This window comes from Phalangium opilio, unplaced genomic scaffold (genome assembly GCF_054372755.1).
Source record: "Phalangium opilio isolate 3A_F unplaced genomic scaffold, DU_Popi_V2 ptg000003l_1, whole genome shotgun sequence".
NCBI lineage: Eukaryota > Metazoa > Arthropoda > Arachnida > Opiliones > Phalangiidae > Phalangium > Phalangium opilio.
In genome coordinates this window covers 2,296,614-2,315,234 of record NW_028324145.1, presented here as the reverse complement: position 1 = coordinate 2,315,234, position 18,621 = coordinate 2,296,614, and the positions used below count along the sequence as shown (strand labels likewise).

The 18,621-nt window shown below is 37.6% G+C and overlaps 2 protein-coding genes and 1 long non-coding RNA gene across 10 annotated transcripts in view; 2 read left to right on the top strand and 1 right to left on the bottom strand.

Moving 5' to 3' along the window:
- LOC149717093 (P-selectin-like) overlaps positions 1 to 5,456 on the top strand; it is a 197,057-nt gene extending 191,601 nt beyond the window's left edge. Inside the window, exons 17-20 of the mRNA XM_089835267.1 lie at positions 2 to 214; positions 900 to 950; positions 1,072 to 1,144; positions 1,800 to 5,456. Coding sequence (XP_089691393.1) covers positions 2 to 214; positions 900 to 950; positions 1,072 to 1,144; positions 1,800 to 2,148 — 686 coding nt within the window. The 3' untranslated portion in view covers positions 2,149 to 5,456. The remainder of the gene's footprint in view (position 1; positions 215 to 899; positions 951 to 1,071; positions 1,145 to 1,799) is intronic.
- On the bottom strand, positions 3,052 to 12,696 carry LOC149717092 (uncharacterized). Of its 8 annotated transcripts, none has more exons than XR_016365796.1 (8): positions 11,603 to 12,696; positions 9,050 to 11,534; positions 8,856 to 8,915; positions 7,807 to 8,764; positions 7,683 to 7,726; positions 7,563 to 7,609; positions 7,392 to 7,495; positions 3,052 to 7,283 (listed from the first exon to the last, which is right to left on the bottom strand). It is a non-coding gene; the product is annotated as an uncharacterized LOC149717092 (long non-coding RNA). The 8 variants fall into 8 exon arrangements; XR_016365805.1 differs by having other exon boundaries at positions 7,392 to 7,609; positions 7,807 to 8,536; positions 8,594 to 8,764; XR_016365807.1 differs by having other exon boundaries at positions 7,392 to 7,609; positions 9,050 to 9,225; positions 9,759 to 11,534.
- On the top strand, positions 10,386 to 17,670 carry LOC149717091 (regucalcin-like). Its single transcript, XM_089835281.1, has 5 exons — positions 10,386 to 10,728; positions 14,791 to 14,979; positions 16,716 to 16,913; positions 16,981 to 17,127; positions 17,301 to 17,670. Exons 1-5 carry the CDS (start codon positions 10,386 to 10,388, stop codon positions 17,504 to 17,506), a joined length of 1,083 nt encoding a protein of 360 aa, XP_089691407.1. The 3' UTR covers positions 17,507 to 17,670.
- Positions 17,671 to 18,621: the final 951 nt, after the last annotated feature.

Here is an 18,621-nt window from a genome sequence, read left to right as displayed (position 1 = left end):
GTTGTGGATTGCGACAAACCGGACGTAATCCCCAATGGCAGAGCCTTTCTCTCTAACGCAACCACTACTTACAACAGCGTGGTCGAGTACCAATGTTTGCCAGACTACACCATGGTAGGAGACTCCATCAGGACGTGTCAAGCTTCGGGAGAGTGGAGTGGTGATCCTCCAAAGTGCACCGATCTGCCCCTCAAAACGTCCGGATTGGACGCAGGTAACTTATGAACCATTTATGAATATTTTCTCTAGTCTTTATTGTTGTAATCACTTGTATTTAGCATTTTTTGAAAGGAAAGATGTAAATATATGACATACTGAAAGCATTCCCCTGACTCTCATATAAAACCAAGTGTTATATAACTCTGAAAAGGGAGTGGTAGAGGGGATAAAAATAGTGAACTATTTCGTTCATGGTAATTGGTAAAACCAGGAGTACATAACCCCCCCCCCCCCGAAGGGGGGTTATAATGTACTCCTGGTAAAACGTAGGGCTAGCATAAATTATAATCTATCATTAAGTTTCTATGTCTGAATGGGATTTATAGAGAACTAGTCGCTCTCACTCAAACCTGGTATTAAATTATATAAGATCTATGTATTACTTATAACACCAAAGTTATGAAATTGTGACACTACAACATTAAAGTGTCAATAAGAGAAGGGTGTAGTCTTTATATAATAATTACAATGTTTTATTCTTCGAATACCTTATTTCTCGCGCTCTGTAGTTCCTTTACCCATACCATACAGTATCGTTTTATAGGTAAAAAGTAGGGCTAGCACCCACTCAATAGATTTCACAGTGTCTTGTGTAGAGGTTTGACGTTCCAGTGTGGAGGTTTCAATAGAGCTAAGCAATTGATACTGATTAAGTTTGTTATTGTTTATGGTCATTACAGAAAACGATTTGCAAACGGGAGAAGCTGGTTTCGAAATGTCTAAAACGATAGGTAAGTCATAACTTTATAAACTTATGGTAAGTGCGATCACTCGTGCTTCCTGTACGAAACTCTACTTGTAATTCCATCCAAGAAGTTTAAGTTAAGACTGTACACTTATCTTTAATTACAGGAATCGCTATCGCGGTTGGAGCCGGAGTCCTACTTATTTTGATTATCACTGTAGCAGTCCTTTGCATGAGAGCGTAAGTAATTTAGTCGTGTCTTTCGCTTTATCACCAAGCTTAATAAAATGGGAAAATGGCGCTTGGATAAGCTTCTTATTTGATCTGGGCAAAAACTAGTTCCTTAATTACGCTGCCTGAATTTTCATCTATCGACGTATGGGCGAAGTAACCTCCTCGAGTATTTTCTACTAACCCGCGGATAACGTTGAGCGTGCGATTACTTAGAAACGCTTATATTGTTGGCGCTAACAATGGCCTTACACGAGAAGGGTATCCAAACAAATGGGTAATTGGTCCCCACGCGATTAGAATAGACCATAAGCTTAGTTAAATATATCCGAATCAATAATCTTTGTCGCTGGCACGACAACTCGTAATAATCACCCCTTGGGACGGCCGCCCCACTCGCTACATATACTGGAATTGAAGACACGCGTGTGCTTCCTATTACCAAGCACAAAAAAGGCATAGCTATACGAGAGAAAAAACAACGTTCGTTCTATTAGAAATACGACACTGACGAAAATCGATGATTAAATACGGGAAGTAAAAATCATTTGTTCCATCTTCTCGCATTTCCGGGGCTATATTTTATCAGGCGTTTTATAGACGACATTTTTACTAGATATATCAGATAATAGTCAACATTCCTTATTTCTTGACGTATATACAGGAAAGGTAAAGCGGTGAAAAACACCGAAAACGTCGAAGTAAACCACAGAGCCGAGGACAAAGATTCCGCCACAGTCATGTCCTACGCTCAGCTAAGCCTGGAAGCCGAACACGGTAACAACAACCTACACAACAACGGCGCCATTAGGCATAACCCCAACGGGTTGGTAACATTCAGCGCCAACCCTCCGCCATCGGCGTCAGCGCTCCAAAGTCAACCCATTTACGCCAACGTCACAGTCAACGGGCAAAACTTGAGAGGAGCCAACGAGACCCAAACGGCGACTGTCAACGGTCACAATCGTCATCACCCCGCCAGCGCCGCGGTCATGCAAAGTCACAACGTCTAGCAGAGGGCTCACGCGAGTCGAACCCAAGACTCGCGATCGGTTAGTCCGCCAAGTAACCTGCCCGTCAGAGAGACCACGGTGTAACTACGCGATCAATAGGACCCTTTTGAACTATGCAGGGCGCCAAGTCTTACCCCCTCGTATTTATCTCTCTCTCTCTCTCTATTGGTTATATATTGAACAAACGCTATGACGCGAGAAATGGTGAGTGGCTGATTAACAATTGGCCTCACAAAGATAATAGGTCAATATTTGGTACAAAGTGCGAGTAAATCCAACTAAATTGGTTAGTTGGTGGATTGATCTACTTACTAACCTATACCAAATTATGATCGACCATGTTTCCTATTAAATGGGGTGTGAGTGCGAACTTCCTTTCATATAAACTTTGAAAAGAAATTTTAATTCAATTACTATTATATTCGAAAATATACAATGGGAAAGTAAAGATTGGGGGTCAGATATGCTTATGAAATCCTCTTGAAATTAAGAGAAAATCCGTATTCTCTGACCAGCGTGAAATGTTCGAAACCTACAGCTTGTAGTATTCAATATCAAACCAAAATATAAGGTAGAAAATTACAGCGGCAAAATTACTAACCAACCTCGTAAAGAATAAAGTACTAGGCCTAGCTAACAATTGAGTCGAAGTAAACCGATAAACACGTTGGTGATGAGCGTTGGTTGGTAATAGTACATTTGGAAAAGCGATATTGTATGTTTGTTACACCATATAGTTTTTTCATACATGAGTAAACTTACGGGAAAAACGGAAGGGTGATATTGGTCTGTGGTTTCGGATTTCAAAATACTTCACGTGTTAAAGCGCGACTGTCTGATCCTCCTGGATTCTTTCAAGAAAGAAAAACGACAAGTCATATCTACAGCTGCATATACTCTCTCTTCTCTTCTGTTGGAATTGTTCTTTACCGCGACGAAGTGTATGGCTTACGTCGTCAAAACGTTCTACTGAATTGTGAACTCTTGTTTCCGAGCCGCGTTTCGTCAAAGACCATAAAAGGAAACAAGATGACATTAATCCTGAAGGAAAAGCAACGAATGCCGGTGATGATGCCCAATTAATTAAATGACAATACGAGGCAGCTTTCTTTTCTAACAAAAATTATAATTTAATTAAGGAATGTAGCAAAAAATATTTGCAAATTAATAAGTACGCCATTATAAGTAATTAATTTCAAATAATTATAAGTTAACGAGTTATCGACGCAAGCTTAATGAAAGAAAATAATTTACTTCAGCTTGACCAAATTGAAATTGACTAGTAATTAGGAACTTTCAAATAATCAAAGGACGTAAATTATGAAAAGGTTTACCCATAAAGGTTGAGTTGCTAAATTATACATTACTACTACACTAGAATTAAGCCTTAGGAGTACCTTTTTCATAAAAGCAACTTCCAAGGTCGAAAAATACAGTTTCAGATTTTAAGTCAACCTCCCTAACCATTATAGATGAACCTTGCTTATCCAAAGCTGTAGAGGAACTATCGGATTCTGTAACAAGGACCGTCTAGAGAGTGGGGCAATGCGGTCAGTTTCCCCCGGGCCCGCGCCTCGATCTAGGGGCCCGGGACGCGTGTAGGGCTGTCTTGAGGGGGGGCCCAAGAAATTTACATTATGGCGTCTGCCAATAACAGACAACTGCAAGTAGCAGACAACTTCTTGAGTCTTTACTTTTGTTTTCGGCGTCTTCAACTAACTTCCGCGCATACACCGTTTATCAGGAAGCCTTCGACCTTGAAGCAGAGAGTGGGATGGAGTAGAAATCTCTATACCTGAAACGAAGTCTCATGTACCCCACCATCAGCGACCTCGGCGTTTTGGTAGTGTCAAGGATGCCCCCTGTATCTTAAAAATAGAAGCTAGTTCTCACACGAGAAATAAAAATAAATAAATAGGAAAACAGTTTGCAAAAATGGCGCTACGCGGCTGCACTTACTCAAAAGTAGAGCGCTTGAACTTCCTGCTCTGGGATACGTTCATTGCCGACACATGACCCACTAAGAACTACTACATCACACTCTCTCCTCCAAGCTTCGACTGTTTGATCCGAATCTGATAGTAACTTTACAGCAATTATTTGAAAACTTACCTCAGAAAATCTCAAACATGTCAGGTGATATGACATGTTAAATAATTTGGTATCAAAATCTCTACAATAATCAAATTTAAAATAATATAAATTTGTCGTTATAGTTACAAGAAAATAAACCCGTAGGTTTAACTGTTCGTAGAAAAAATTCGGATGAGTAATTTTAGACACTTGTTAAGCCCAATTCCTCCGCTCCTCAAAAAAAGTAGTTCTGAAACAGATATGATTCGGAAATTGTTACACTAGTCGTGAAATATAACCCTCCGTGATCCAATGACAAATACAGTCTTTTAGCGGCTTGGACAATTTCCCGGTTGCAAATGCCAAGCCTTTAAAAGACTACAAACTTAAATTAAAGTAAAATATTTCTACAACTGACAAAAATTACTTATTTTCTGTTTTATTAAAGGGCAAGTGTGATTTAAATCACAAAAATTTTGAATACGCCATAAACATGTCTATTACTTAGTACGTATAAATAAAGTAATTAGTTTTCAAAAATTAAAAAAATTTACCTTTTAGAGTGTTAGATATATCAAACCGAAATTTTGCGCTACGATAAGTTGATGTCAGTTCCCTGTGAAGTAGAAGGTTAAAAGTATACATATTGTTATTGCTAAGCCTAGTTTGACCCTTTAAAATAATTCCCGTTCATTTCGATTATCAGAATCGCTTCGTGGATGGACCGGGTTTTAAATTCTGTGTTGTTGAAATCTTAACCGAAACTTGTTTTATTTTAAAGAGAAAACCCCTATCTCGTTAAATTGGATTGGTTTAGTGCGGTTGAAATGATACTTGCCCTTTAAGTGCGCTTGCGCAAAACGAATCCCTGTGTTAAGTGGGATTTTATTCTATAACCAATTTTACAAAACAATTCTCTCTACACACCATAATTCTATAACTAACTTGAACTTTTTAAATGAAAATAATTTATTTATGAAACCACAAAAAATGATGAACGCGAAAATAAATTTCTAGCGAAGAAAAAAAACTTTTATACACACGTGACAAAAAGGTTGTAGATGATGTTTAATTGTCTTGTCTAATATATATATAATATAAATTAGCCCCCTCCCTCTAAATATTGCCTATCCCCTACAAAATTTTACCCCCCAAGATTGCACGGTTATTACATTTACAAAATTTTTATTTGTAAATTTTATAAAATTTATTAAAAAGTGCACCCCATAAAAGTGAATGTAATTTTGTTCCTTAACGTTAAACCATGTAGTAAGCATATTCAAAGTATTTGACGTAGAAAGTCGGGACAAGGCGACATGTTACATTTTCCGCAAAGCCCGTCTGTAGCTTGAAGGAGAGAGGAAATGAGTGGCAACCCCATACGTTGCCTCTGTTTAGGTTGGGTTGAACATTACGGAATCGTGAAGGACGACCCCTCTGTTCTCTTACAAATACAATGGCGCTACGTGGCAGCAGTTAACAATCGCCTACCGAAGGGTAGGGGCGTCTTCAAGGCAGGGCTGGAATTAAGCACAGGACACTGGTCATTGTCCAATAAAATTTTAAAATTTCCCATAACTTTTTAAAAAACTAAGGCGGTCAATGGACATTTTGACCAATAAATTTTCTGAAGTTTTGATAGCTTGACTATGAAGATGCGTTACTATTTATGCACACGTCAGTGGCAATGTCCAATAAATTCTCAGTCAAATAGGGGGGGGGGTCACTGGAAACATGTCCTATAAGAAAATTTTCTTAATTCCGGCCCTGCTTCAAGGTACACTGGGAGAGTTTCAGTGCCGCAGTTCTGCACATGCGCAATCGGGTCAGTAGCGTCGCTAGGGTTTGAAATTTGGGGGGGGGGGCTAAATCTGGGCAAACTAGTTATTATAAGAACTTAATAAAAAAAAATTGCATAATGGGTTCATTGGAAAATGTGTAGACCTTCAAAAACTATCCGTAGATTTGTGTTAACGTGAAATTATTCGTTTTTTAAAGATATACAACCTTTTATTGATAAAGACTACGGAACCGATTATGAAGGATTTTCACTCGTCTTAAGTTTATTTTTAGTTTTGGTTAGCTTTTAGTCCACACTATTGGGACTCCCTTCGAAAGAACACGAAATATTTTACTGGTCTCCCTCAGTTCTTTTCTTAAAAATTGTACTGTTTGATATTGAAATTCATCTCTGCAGAGATGAAACTTAACGAATCTATCATTATAATTTTTTATATATTACTACAGAATTTTAGGTTGCTAACAGCAATATTTTGGTAGGTTTTACGGATTATTTTGGAGAGGCTAAGTTTGGAATTTGGGGGGCTATAGCCCCCCATAAAAGGCCTAGCGACGCCACTGAATCGGGTCAACACAGGGAAAGGAGGACTGCTCTAACCGTCTTTCCTTATTTACCCTTTTGAATTTCCCTCTACACAGATCACGTGACGTCTGGTTTCTCCGCTTTGAGCCGAAGTAGGTGCGCGTGAGAAACGGAAACGAGTCAAACGACTGTGCCGTTCAAACACTGGTTCAACTCTCCTTTCACTACATCCTCTGTGATCTGGGGAACTAGTAAGGTTGAAAGGTACGGACATTATTCCGTGAGGTACTACATAAGAGTAACGTCAGCTTCCTGTAAAGCGGTTTGGGCCGGACGTTTAGTATTGATATTCAGGCGTAATCCTTACATTCCACAGAGTAAAACACCAAAACACCATGCTTTTCTAAGGGAAAATAAGCCTAAAAGGTGTGAACGTTTCGTTTAACATTACAGATGGGTGTCAGGACTATTGAAGAATTGATATGTAGATATAATTATGCTATCTAGACAAAGTATATTTTCAACGAGGAGATAGACCTTTGCCTTGACTATATATCCTCGCTCTAGTTCAGGAACCTTGCCTCTGGTTAGCAGCGTCTGAACTTCAGACCATACGAAGGACGTGAACTTGAACGTGTAATTCATATTCGAAGGCAATAATACGAACATTTATTGCAATGACACTTTAGGAATTGCGTAAATGCGTATAATCATATGTCATGGCATAATACTAAACTATCTGTAAAGCAAAGCTGAGTGTAAGTCAAAATATCTACTGGAGTTGGAAAAATTTCTTATTTTTAATACATGACTATATAGTGCCGGTATGGCGACTGCCATGGATTACCTAGTATGATAAAAATAATTCCGTAAATGACCCACATTTCGCTAATGCCTAGACAAGTTTACGTTTAGATTCTAATCCTTGAAAGTGTAATTGTGCAACAGGTGCTACAAATACGTATATAGACAAGCAGAAATGCATTCTTTATCTTAATTCGTAACACTCCATCAATACCTTTGGTAATTTCGTATTGAAAATTTATAGCGTATGGGAATACGGAGCTGTAGTGTCAAAGTAAATAATAACATAAGGTATGTTAGAAACAGTTTTTTTTTATTCTAATATATCTGCTACCTTTTTGAAAAGTACCCGTAATAATCTCCTCCACAATTTTGATCCTAAAATTACAAATTTCCTTAAAATCCTAATTAAGTTTAATTAGAATAAATATCAAATTAATATTAACAAGATAAAGTACCCAGAGTTTCTCTTGTTTTTAAGGGACTGGTAAAGTTTCCCGCCTTTTTAGCCAATAAACATGAAATTTCTCTTTTTAGAAATCAATATTTTTAAAACTATCAAATTCAATAAACCTATGCTTAAGATTAGTAGGGGTTATTCATAAAGCTGAAATGTTACGGGTCTAGAACAGAACGTTCTTAACCTGGAGGAGCTGAACCAAACTACTTTAAAAACTGTCCCTAATGCTAGTAATATAATAAGTTTATAAGATATGTTCCATAAGTATACCTCATAATGCTAGAGACTAGCTGAGAGCTAGTTCGAGAACGACGCGAAAATTGAATACACTCGGCTTTGCAGTCCATCTACCTACTTAGTCTGTATTAAGCCCTTAAGGCGTCGCTTTACGAGAATCTATGACGTTCCATATACGTCACTTCTTGACAAGCTCTCAGTAACCAGTGACAAACTTGTGGAACATATCTTATAAACTCATGGTAATATCAAACATGCAGTTTGGTCAAATTTGGTAACGAATTGTGACTATGCATAAAGCAAAAGCACATAAGCGACTTCCTGAAAAATATGTTTGATGGGGCCTCTACACGCTCAGTGTTTTGCTCAAATTAAATGGGGGACATTTATGAAACTCAACATCATGTAGACTATCCCCAAGACTTTTCACTAATTGTGCAAATCAAAATCCATCATGATGTTGAATGTCGAATATTTCGAGGAAAAAAACCCTAGGATAAATATATTGATTAAATTCCACATGATTTATTCAATTGTATTGAATATACATATTTTTGTCGCTATAAAAAGTTGATGTTGAGTCCATAGACCGGGTTCAATTATAAACACTGTCCAATTGTTTGAATAACATTATGAGCAATAAAAATACTCATTCAGTATATATGTTCAGTTTTTACGCATTTATTGGCCAAAATTTACCGCAAATGATGTTCCATTTCCTAAAAAAACATTTTCGGCATTATTTTTTAACTTTGCACAAATGTTAGTTTGGAAAACGTTCTTTTAAACTTTGTAAATAAAACAACAGACCCCACGTTTTTTCCGCAAATAATTGAGCGTGAAGGGTGAGCTTAAGACACTTAATTGGATCTAAAAAATAGATAAATTGTACCCTTGATAGATAAAACAATTATTGTTTTGTGCAATTTAATCTCATTTTGTAAACGAATTTCAGCTTGTTCGCTTCCCTCGCGTAACGTTCGCTGCGGTTGTAATTATCTTACCTTGAATTCCGCGTAGTCCATTTACATTTCGTCCGTCTGTCACTCCCTGAGAATTTTCCCACCACCAGACTGGTTAGCGCCACCCTGACAACTTACCCCTTTTGCTATTTCAACTCGAGGCAAGGACCCTTCGCTTTAAACGGATACTTAAGCGCTGCGCTCTTGCAACAAATAAGCTGAAAACAGGTACAAGCTATAAACTTTAACAACTAAATTCCTTACCAAGTCCCAAGGCCCTCATTCCGTATTTCTTAAAGTTACTCTCTCATTATTTTATATTTAACATTCTTAATGCATTTTATTTGATATTGCAAATGTTCTGACGTCCTAAATTTAGCTTATATTTGTTATTTTTGAACCTTATGTACTCGAACTCTAGTTGATGTATGTCCAAGCGCTTTCATAGAGGATATACATTAGAGGATTAGACAGTTGTATTCAGTTCTCATTAATTTTTTTGGAGCGACTTGGTAGACATGTGGTTACCTTTGTCTAAATATCAATCTCCGCCTTCATAGAGGATATCCAGCAAAGCGAACGACATTTTCCAACCAATAAAGATATGAATGGGGAAAAAAACAGGAAATGAATAGTACAAATTTGGCGAGATCTTCCCTTATGTTTTTATTAAGGCTAAAGTGTCTATTCCTCTACTGTATATCCTCTATGGTACTTGATACCATTGGATAGTATAGAAGATACCTCTTACATTCTTAATGTATGTCTTGATAGAGTTTTGCTCTCCCAAACTTAGAACCCAAGAGAAGTTTTTCGAAAAATGTTACGGGCAGAACCGAGACCGCGAGGAGTGGTCGCTTGTTATTTTTTTAGCCACCTGGAGTAATGTTTTACTAAACCAAGCTTTATTTTAATGATCTTCTAATGCATATTAATTATTACTTCAGTAAATCTATACTCCATGCAAAACCTCGATGGAAAACTATTTGTCTATGTTCGATATTTTCACGAGGGGTCTAAAAATGAGTTTCTGGTAACAGAAACGCCAATACGAAGAATTATTTGTTTATACGTTTAAGTATGACTTTAAGGTAAGCCACGATAAAAGTGGACGAACTCCGTCTATAAAAGAGAGGAGACCCACCTAGATTGAACCACTGAGTTTGTAGGAACCAACCGTCGAACCATCACTCCTCGCGGTCTCGGTTCTGCCCGTAACATTTTTCGAAAAACATCTCTTGGGTTCTAAACCTAACTATAGAAGCAAGAACTCGCTCGCAGTTCCCGCTTAGGCGTTTTTCGATAAAAAAAGATATTTCTTATCGCTTCCGCGGGCCAAAAAAAGAAGAGTATATTTTTTCATATAGATCTATCCATCATGAATCGTTCCTCTACAAGTACGTCTTCGAAGATAAGATCCTTGCCGGTTATCGGTTGCAAATCGTTGCTAGCGAGTTTGGTTGTGGCTCTAGCTCTAGCCGTGACCGTATCTATCTGTTCGCCCCAGTATTGGGAAATCGACAATCACGCCTACCACAGGGAGACCATCTATAGTTCTACTTCGCAAATGTCCGTCTCTGTGGCTTCCAACCGTTTCTCGGATTTGGGAGAAGGCCCCTTTTGGGACCCCTTGTCCCAATCGTTGCTCTACGTGGATGCCTTCGTCGGCGATGTCTGCCGTTTGGATCCACAAACTGGAGAAACCGAAACGATTCATTTTGGTAATATATTGCTTTTTTACGCTCGCTTTAATACATATACATATACGCGCTTTTTTGGGGCCCCCGTATTTTTTGGAGTATATTTTTCTTTAAAATCGATATAGATAGTTAAGATGCCCATAATCTGGTGTTTCCCGTTAAAGATGCTAAAGTTTGATTTATTAATCTGTGAGGAATGTAACTAATGAGTTTATGGGGAGACTTTCTAAAACTTTTATAAACTTGAAATTACAAGAGAGAGATAAATATGGAGAAATGTTGGTAGTCAGTGTGCCGCAATGAACGTCTCTCAAAATATATTGCAATTAGATAGGGGCGTGTCCAGTGCTGCCGACTTGCGGAATTTCTTTTAAATATTTTCCCATTTTGTTTCTGTGAGAACTACCTTATACTTTGTATACAAATGGAGCGACGACTGAATAGTTAGACCCTACCGAAATTTTAAAAATTATGGAAGGTGCAGAGGCAACGTTATAGGTATAGGGATTTCGTATGGTCTGCTACCACGGACATTCTCGTGACGTCACACCCTATCTCTTACCTCGGTTTTGGTGACCATATTGGAAGTCGTCAACTCGGGTAATGAAATTTAGACTACCAATATTGACGTCCACGTAGCTCTTCCTCTCTCAGTACCACTCCCTCCTCCGATATATGATTACCTTGTGAAATAATGATGTTAACTTCTTCCAAGTTATGCACTTCTGGTGGATGGTTTTACCGTCTCTATAATTCCCCGAAAACTAGGGATAGAGTCGAGTCGAGTAGAGCCGAGTTTTAGATAGGACCTGTATCCTAACTCCACTCTATAATACAATATTATTTTTTATCTGGTTTCGGTCGGAATTTTTTTTTTTTCTTCATCATTCTTTACTTTAAGGTATGAAATTGATTGTGCAAAAGAACTTTTTTCCGTGGACTCTCTCTCTCGAACGTTCTAAGTTTAGTTCGAAGACTACTTTCTTTTCTATGGGGTTTAACGTTGGGTATAATATCGCCCTCCTTCGGTAATTTTGTAAAATGCGGTTGAACAATTGCGCTTGAAAAAAAAACCAGGAAAATATATCGTTCTTTTCCTCAATCTTTCACGTTTATAAAATGAGAAATTGGAGCTAGAAAAATCTTAACCGTCCTGCTTATACATACGCTGTGCCTTGTGCATATAGGTGATGTGGGTGTCTTCGCCGTTTTTTGAAAAATGAAAAAAACTTTCTCGCTTATTTAATATTTAAAATTTAAAATTGGGCCATTTTTACGCTTAGATATCCGAGTTTCTTCTTCAATCCCGAAACTTATCAAAACTTCTCTCGCAACTGGTAGCGTGTTCTATTTACCTGCTCTGAGATCGCTCGCAATTTCATCTATTACGTCATAAAATAAGATGGAGAGCGCTCAAAAATAGCTATGGAAATAGACCATTCCATTAATACATCCGGAGAAGCAAACACACAGGAGTGGAGGCCGTCGTCTAAGGTTATTTTCCTCGCGCCAAGAAGCACAGCTTGAGGCAAAGCGAGTTCGCTTGCCTCCCGCTTGTAGTGAACTTGGACTCAGTCTGGCCTTGCCTATTGTTCTGATGGAAATAACCTGACATGGTGGCCTCCCCTTTATGTTGGTTTCTCAGCATGTAAATAATGGATTGGTCTATTATAGCAAAAGTATATGGAAAAAAAAACTAAAAGTTCACCTCTTAGAAACTCGCTCGCGCTGTGTTATGAGAATCCCTAATTTATCCCAGAATAGTGTTGACCCCCTCTGCGTATGACTACCTTCCCGACGTTGGCACAGAGAACAAGCCGTGAATAGGGTCTTAAGTAGCATATATGCTAGCTCTAGTACCAAAATCTAAGGTTTGGATCGTCAGCATCATGTACTATTTTCTATAAAACCATGACGTCAAGAAGCTCTTCCCCGATTGATTAGTTCTTGTTAGCCGTTGAGCGAAGGCTAGTTTTAATCTCAGTTTACATGGCGTCTACCGCCTAAGGCAGGGAATTGTTAATGAAGTGAACTTTTCGATTTTATATCTATATACTTTTGATAATAGTACACATCATTTTCGGTGCTGCTCTAACATTAGTTATTCTTTCCCGCCAAAATGTCTCGACAGATTTAGCAAGCAATCCTTATTGATCTGTCTTATGCAGATTAGTTTCGAGGGGATCTCCTTGAGTCGAGCTTAGTAAATGGAAAACTGAAATCCGAGCTCGAACTAAACTAGATCTACAAATTTACCGGGAAAATTTTTAAAAGCGTACCAGAACAATAAATTGAAAACAATATGAGTTTCATATTCTGAAATCACTCAAATCAGACATACAAATTTAATATTGCCGAGTAATTATCACCTTTGTTTTAAAGGTAATTTTAAACAAAAATTAGATGGAGCAGGATAATCAATAGGGATAGCTTCCGTTATCAAGGTCTAAAATCCTTTGGTCTATTTTTGATCTATTACTTTATGATAGAGATAAGTTTACTCGAGCTATCTTTTGGTGCCCGGGGATCAAATTTCTCTCTCTCCATCTCTCTCTTTTAGCCTCTAGGGTAATGTTAGATTCGCCTGTAAATCCTTCTTTTAACCTTTCTGCTTCGATAAATAATTTATGATCCGAAACGTTTCAAATCCAACTCTAGAGTCCGAAGAGCTTCGCTGGCCTACTGGCTCCGAATAGGTTTAAAAACGCCTCTCTTTTATTGCACGAATATACTATAGCGTTAAACCCCGTTATTTATTGTAAATTCTCACAACGCAGTCGTTATCTCTAGAAGTATCTTTGCCCAAAATATATACACGAGAGTATTCTGCCGTTATGCTATCAAAAGAACAGAGATACCATTATATCTGTAGATTTATCAGTAGCTGGAGAAAGCTAGCCCTGGGTTTTTACGAAGATTCTTTAAAAGTAGATACAGTGTGTTTCAAAAAAAGGGTACGAGGGCCGAAGGACAACGGGTTCTATGGGCGATTTTGAGTTGAAGACTGTTCTTCCACATTTTGCCCTAAGGGCCATAAGTTTAAGTTTAGGTATGAAACTGAAAGACTTGCTAATTGTATGAAATGACGCGCGAGTTAAAAATAAAATCCACCGAAAAATTTTCTAGCGCCAATTTGACATTTATTCTAAGCGCATGCCAACACTAAGGTATTTTATTTTGCAAGCGCGTCATTCAAAGTGTAGCAATTTCATTAGATTAGCATTGTCTTAAATTTAATAGGTCATCAGTAAAAGACTCCAATTATAATTTGTAAATGATACTGGCCCTTAGAGCAAAATTTCATTGAAGATTTGCGACTCTAAATCGAAAACTCATAGTAGTTATTTCCAACCACCCCTTTTTTTGATTTGGTAAAATAGCAATTGGAATTGTGAAAAGTTGATTTGACCTTTTCGAAAGTAAAGTTTTCAAAATTTCATTGAAGATTTGCGACTCTAAATCGAAAGCTCATAGTAGTTAGGTCCAACCATTCCCTTTTTTTGGTTTGGTAAAATAGCAATTGGAATTGTGAAAAGTTGATTTGACCTTTTCGAAAGTAAAGTTTTCAAAGAATTAATGAGCAATCCAAAATTGACGCGGTTATTGAACTGACAAACAAAATACATAATAGATTTGAAAAGTATTTCTTCGAACCTTTTGTGAAATATCATGTATACGTCCGCACAACCTTTAATTAAAATCAAATTTACTTCCTAGAAATTCAGTGAAGAGATGAAAGCGAAAGTATTAATTTAGCAACCCACTTGTAATTAGGATAAAATATAGACATACCCATTACAAAATGGGATTTTAATAACTAGGTACCTATTAAAAACCACGAAACGTTTGGGGAATTCAGACCGAAATTAATGAAAGGTTATAGGTATATGAACTTAAAATATTTTCCTATTGTTTTTAATTGAAGTGAAAGAGGGTAAGAGTATAGTGCATTCAACCAGATGGATTAATGCCGTCCTTGAATTTCAATTAAGATGATTCACTTTTAATAATGGGTGTTTTATTAAAGCCTAACTAATTATCTACTATCTAGAAATAATAAGTACTTATACCTTCTCATTTTAGAGAAACTGGTGACGTTCGTCATTCCCTATTCCACAAATCCAAATAAAATGGTCATCAGCGTTGGAAACGAAGTCCGCGAACTTGAATGGAGAACCAGATCCAGTAATCTCTTGGTAATTCCCGATCCCGATGTAGAGGGCAACAGATTCAACGACGCCAAAGTTGATTATTACGGAAGATTGTGGGCTGGTCAGTTCCAATTGTTTCTATCTGTTAATATTTTCAATTCTTCAAACTTCAGTTTTGATAAAATTTGTCAAAGTCAATTTGAAAATGATAATTTTGCGTCAAAAATGTATTCGAGAATCTTAACGATTAAGGTGGTCATTTTAATTACCAAAATAATTTTCAAATTGACTACAGTAAATTATACGAACGTTTTAAAATTATTTCAAGATCAAAACTATTAACTAGCGTCAAAGAGGTCCAGCGTTGTCCATCCGCCCGTCGGGACATTTTTTGTTTTACTTTTTGGGTGTCATTTTTAAAAAATGTCGGCAAATTGAACTCCAAAAGTCATAAGCCCGTCTTTATGATATATCAAACTAGTATACTAAATATTAGCTGTAGTATATAATACTTCTCTTCGAGATAAGTGTAATACCACTAAGCGGGGTAATTGTAACATGATTCTTTCCAACATCACAACATTTGGACCAAGGTTACTAAACCGAATCAAAAACACGATAAATAGTTCCCTCATCCTTACTCTATAGCGCTTAACTATTTGAATTTTTGTTCCCCGTCAAGACGAGGTTTGTGGGTTGATTGCTGAGTATTTATTACCAAAAAGTTATAGAATTCACCAAACGGTGCGATGCGCATCTGAAGTTTCATGACAAGTAGATCAAACAAAAAGGTTGAGCCTGGGAAGAATCATGTTACGTAACTAAAGTATTAAGAGTATGCAGAGTGTCATTCTACTTCTGATTTCACTAATATCAGTAGGGGATAACCCCTACTGATATTAGTGAAATCAGATTAAACGCGAGGCAGTTATTCCAAAAAAATTTTCTTTACATTTCTGATCACCATTTCTCAAGATGGACGCGGTTTCAAGCAGGGTTGGCAAAAATCCGGATTTTCTTGAAAAAGCCACTGGTATGGTTTTTTGCTGGTTTAAACCGGATTTTATTGGATTTATCTGGCTTTTTTTAAACTACTCTCTAGTGCTTAATTTTAGCACTTCTTTTTTACATTTAGTGCGCTAGTTGACTTCTGCTAGGCCGTCTAATTGAGAATCATTTTTATTGTACATAAAAGTTGATAAAACTATAGACATTTCCCTTAGAGATGAGTAGGACCCCTGATTAAATCGGGATTTTTCAATCCAACCCGACCCATATCGGATTGGGTGAGAAAATTACTTAAAATGTTTTGCTGGTCGGGTCGGGTCGGGTCGGGTAGGGTTATCATATCGTCTACACGGGTAGACATTTTTATTACCTTCAATAGGGCAGGGTTGAGCCCGGGTAGGCTTTTATGTGATCTTCAATAGGGCAGGGTCGGGCCCGGGGATGCTTTTTTGTGATGCGCGATCCGACCCAACAATTTAGCGTTGCGAAAAATTCAACTCAGTCTCACGAGTTTCAGGTGGGGCAGTGGGAGGAGGGCGCGTCAAACTAACCCACAATGTATGGGAATCGACCATTTCGATGAAATAAAGAGGTAAAGACATGTGGGTCAAACGTTTCCTTCCATCTCACTTTATGGTGCCTGCGCTTTACTCTATTATTATATTTTTTGAAAAATCCACTGGATTTTTCATCGTGGTTTAAACCGGTTTAATCCAGGTGGATAAAACCGGACTGGATACCAGCGTGCCAACCCTGGTTTCAAGCTGGTTTTAGTTCTTCTTCGACTTTTAATGCAATTATTATAATCATTAATAATAATTTCTGTTGTAATCTAAAATTTATTGATAGGAACACTGAATGGAGACGTAAAGGAATCCGGTTACTTATATCGTATCGACACTGACTTTCAATACCAACGCTTCGCCGAGAAGCTGACCGTTTCGAATGGCATCACTTGGACGTTGGACAACCGAAGGATGTTCTTCATCGATTCCGACCCGAGAAGAATTTACCAATTCGATTACGACGTCGTTAACGGAGAAGCTAGTAAGAATGACATGACATTTGAAACACGCAGTGTGCGTCATATGTATTTATTTTAAAATGTTTCAAGGCAATCAACGTTTGTTGGTCGACTTCGACGAGAACTCTGCCTTCCACGATTACGGACATCCTGATGGCATGACCATCGACGAAGAAAATAAGTTATGGGTCGCTTGCTTTGGTGCCGGAAGAGTTGTCAGAATTGACCCTGATACCAGTAAGTACTGCTTCAATAATCCCGCGTCTTCTTGAGACCTAATTGAGTTGGAGCCCAAGTATTTAGAATCATTGTGAAGGGAAGCACCAATAAAGGGATTACAATGGAAGCGCTTCTTAGCAAGAGTTGCACGTTTCAAAGTTGCATGTTTTTGCTGTATTTTTTCTTGATAGCTGAAATCCTCCAGACAATCTACCTACCAGTTAGCAAGGTGACGTCAGTGACGTTTGGCGGTCCTCATTACGACGAACTTTACATTACAACAGCCAAGAGAGACTTGACACCCGAACAACTGGCGAACGAACCTTTAGCTGGTGCCGTCTTTAAGGCCACTGGATTGGGAGTTCGAGGTCGACCAGCCTTTAAATTTGGCTTGTAACAAGCTTCCATTTAGGAACGTTTTAGTCAATCATGACGCCCTTTGCCACTTACAAGAGGCAAAAAATCATTTTTTATTTAATTTTTGTAACTAATACCACATTTCGGTAATTAATTTAATTTTGTGACGTTTCAAATAAATTACAAAACAGTACAAGTTATAAAGTGGTCTGGGAAAACGTATTTCACGTTCTAGGCCTAGAGCCTATTCTAACTGGGTGCGAGATAAAAAAATCAGGTTCATTGTAGCGGGTGTATGGTAATTGGTGTCCATATAACGTAATAGCCCAGGACTTTAAGGGTTTGACCTAGAATATTTGAACATAAAGATGAAAATTGGTACATGTGTTATTTTTGACCCAACAAAAAATATACTAAAAGTCGCCTGCTGTAGAGCGCGAGCTTTCGCCGCCATCTTGGAAAATGGCCGTCGGGAATACCAGCTTCAATGATTCCACATTTTTCTTCCAAAATTATGAAAATTGGTACATATTATTATTGTAACCACCTGAACATCATAGTAAAATTTTACAGCTCTGAGTTTGATAGTTCGGTTGCCATATTGGAAAATGGCCGCCGTGAATGCTGGGTGCACTATATTTCACCATGTTGTTAGAAAATTATGAAAATTTACTGATATTGTAATCAGAGCTGTGTGAACCTCATTGTAAAATATCGTAGCCATTCATGGGATAGTTTGGCCGCCATATTGGAAAATCGCCGCCAGGAATTTCATTTAGACAGTTTATTTTTAAAAAAATATGAAAATTGGTAAATATATTGTTGAAGACCGTCTAAACATCATACTTGAATATTGAAGACGTGCTACTGATAGTTTGGGCGCCATCTTGGAAAATGACTGCTGGAAATGCTAAATATATTTCAAATACATAAATCTTTTCGAAATTCCTATATTGAGTAGTTTATTTTCATTAACGTAATAAACACAAAAAATTGCCATCCCCAAGTCGAAATTATCGAAGCCATCTTTAAAAATTGCCACTGAAAATTATTACCCTAAATTCTGAAAGAAAGAAAAGTTATTCAAAGCTGCAACTCTTTGCATATGGGAATACAATTTAATATGGGGTTTATACATTCTAGTGTTGTTAAAGA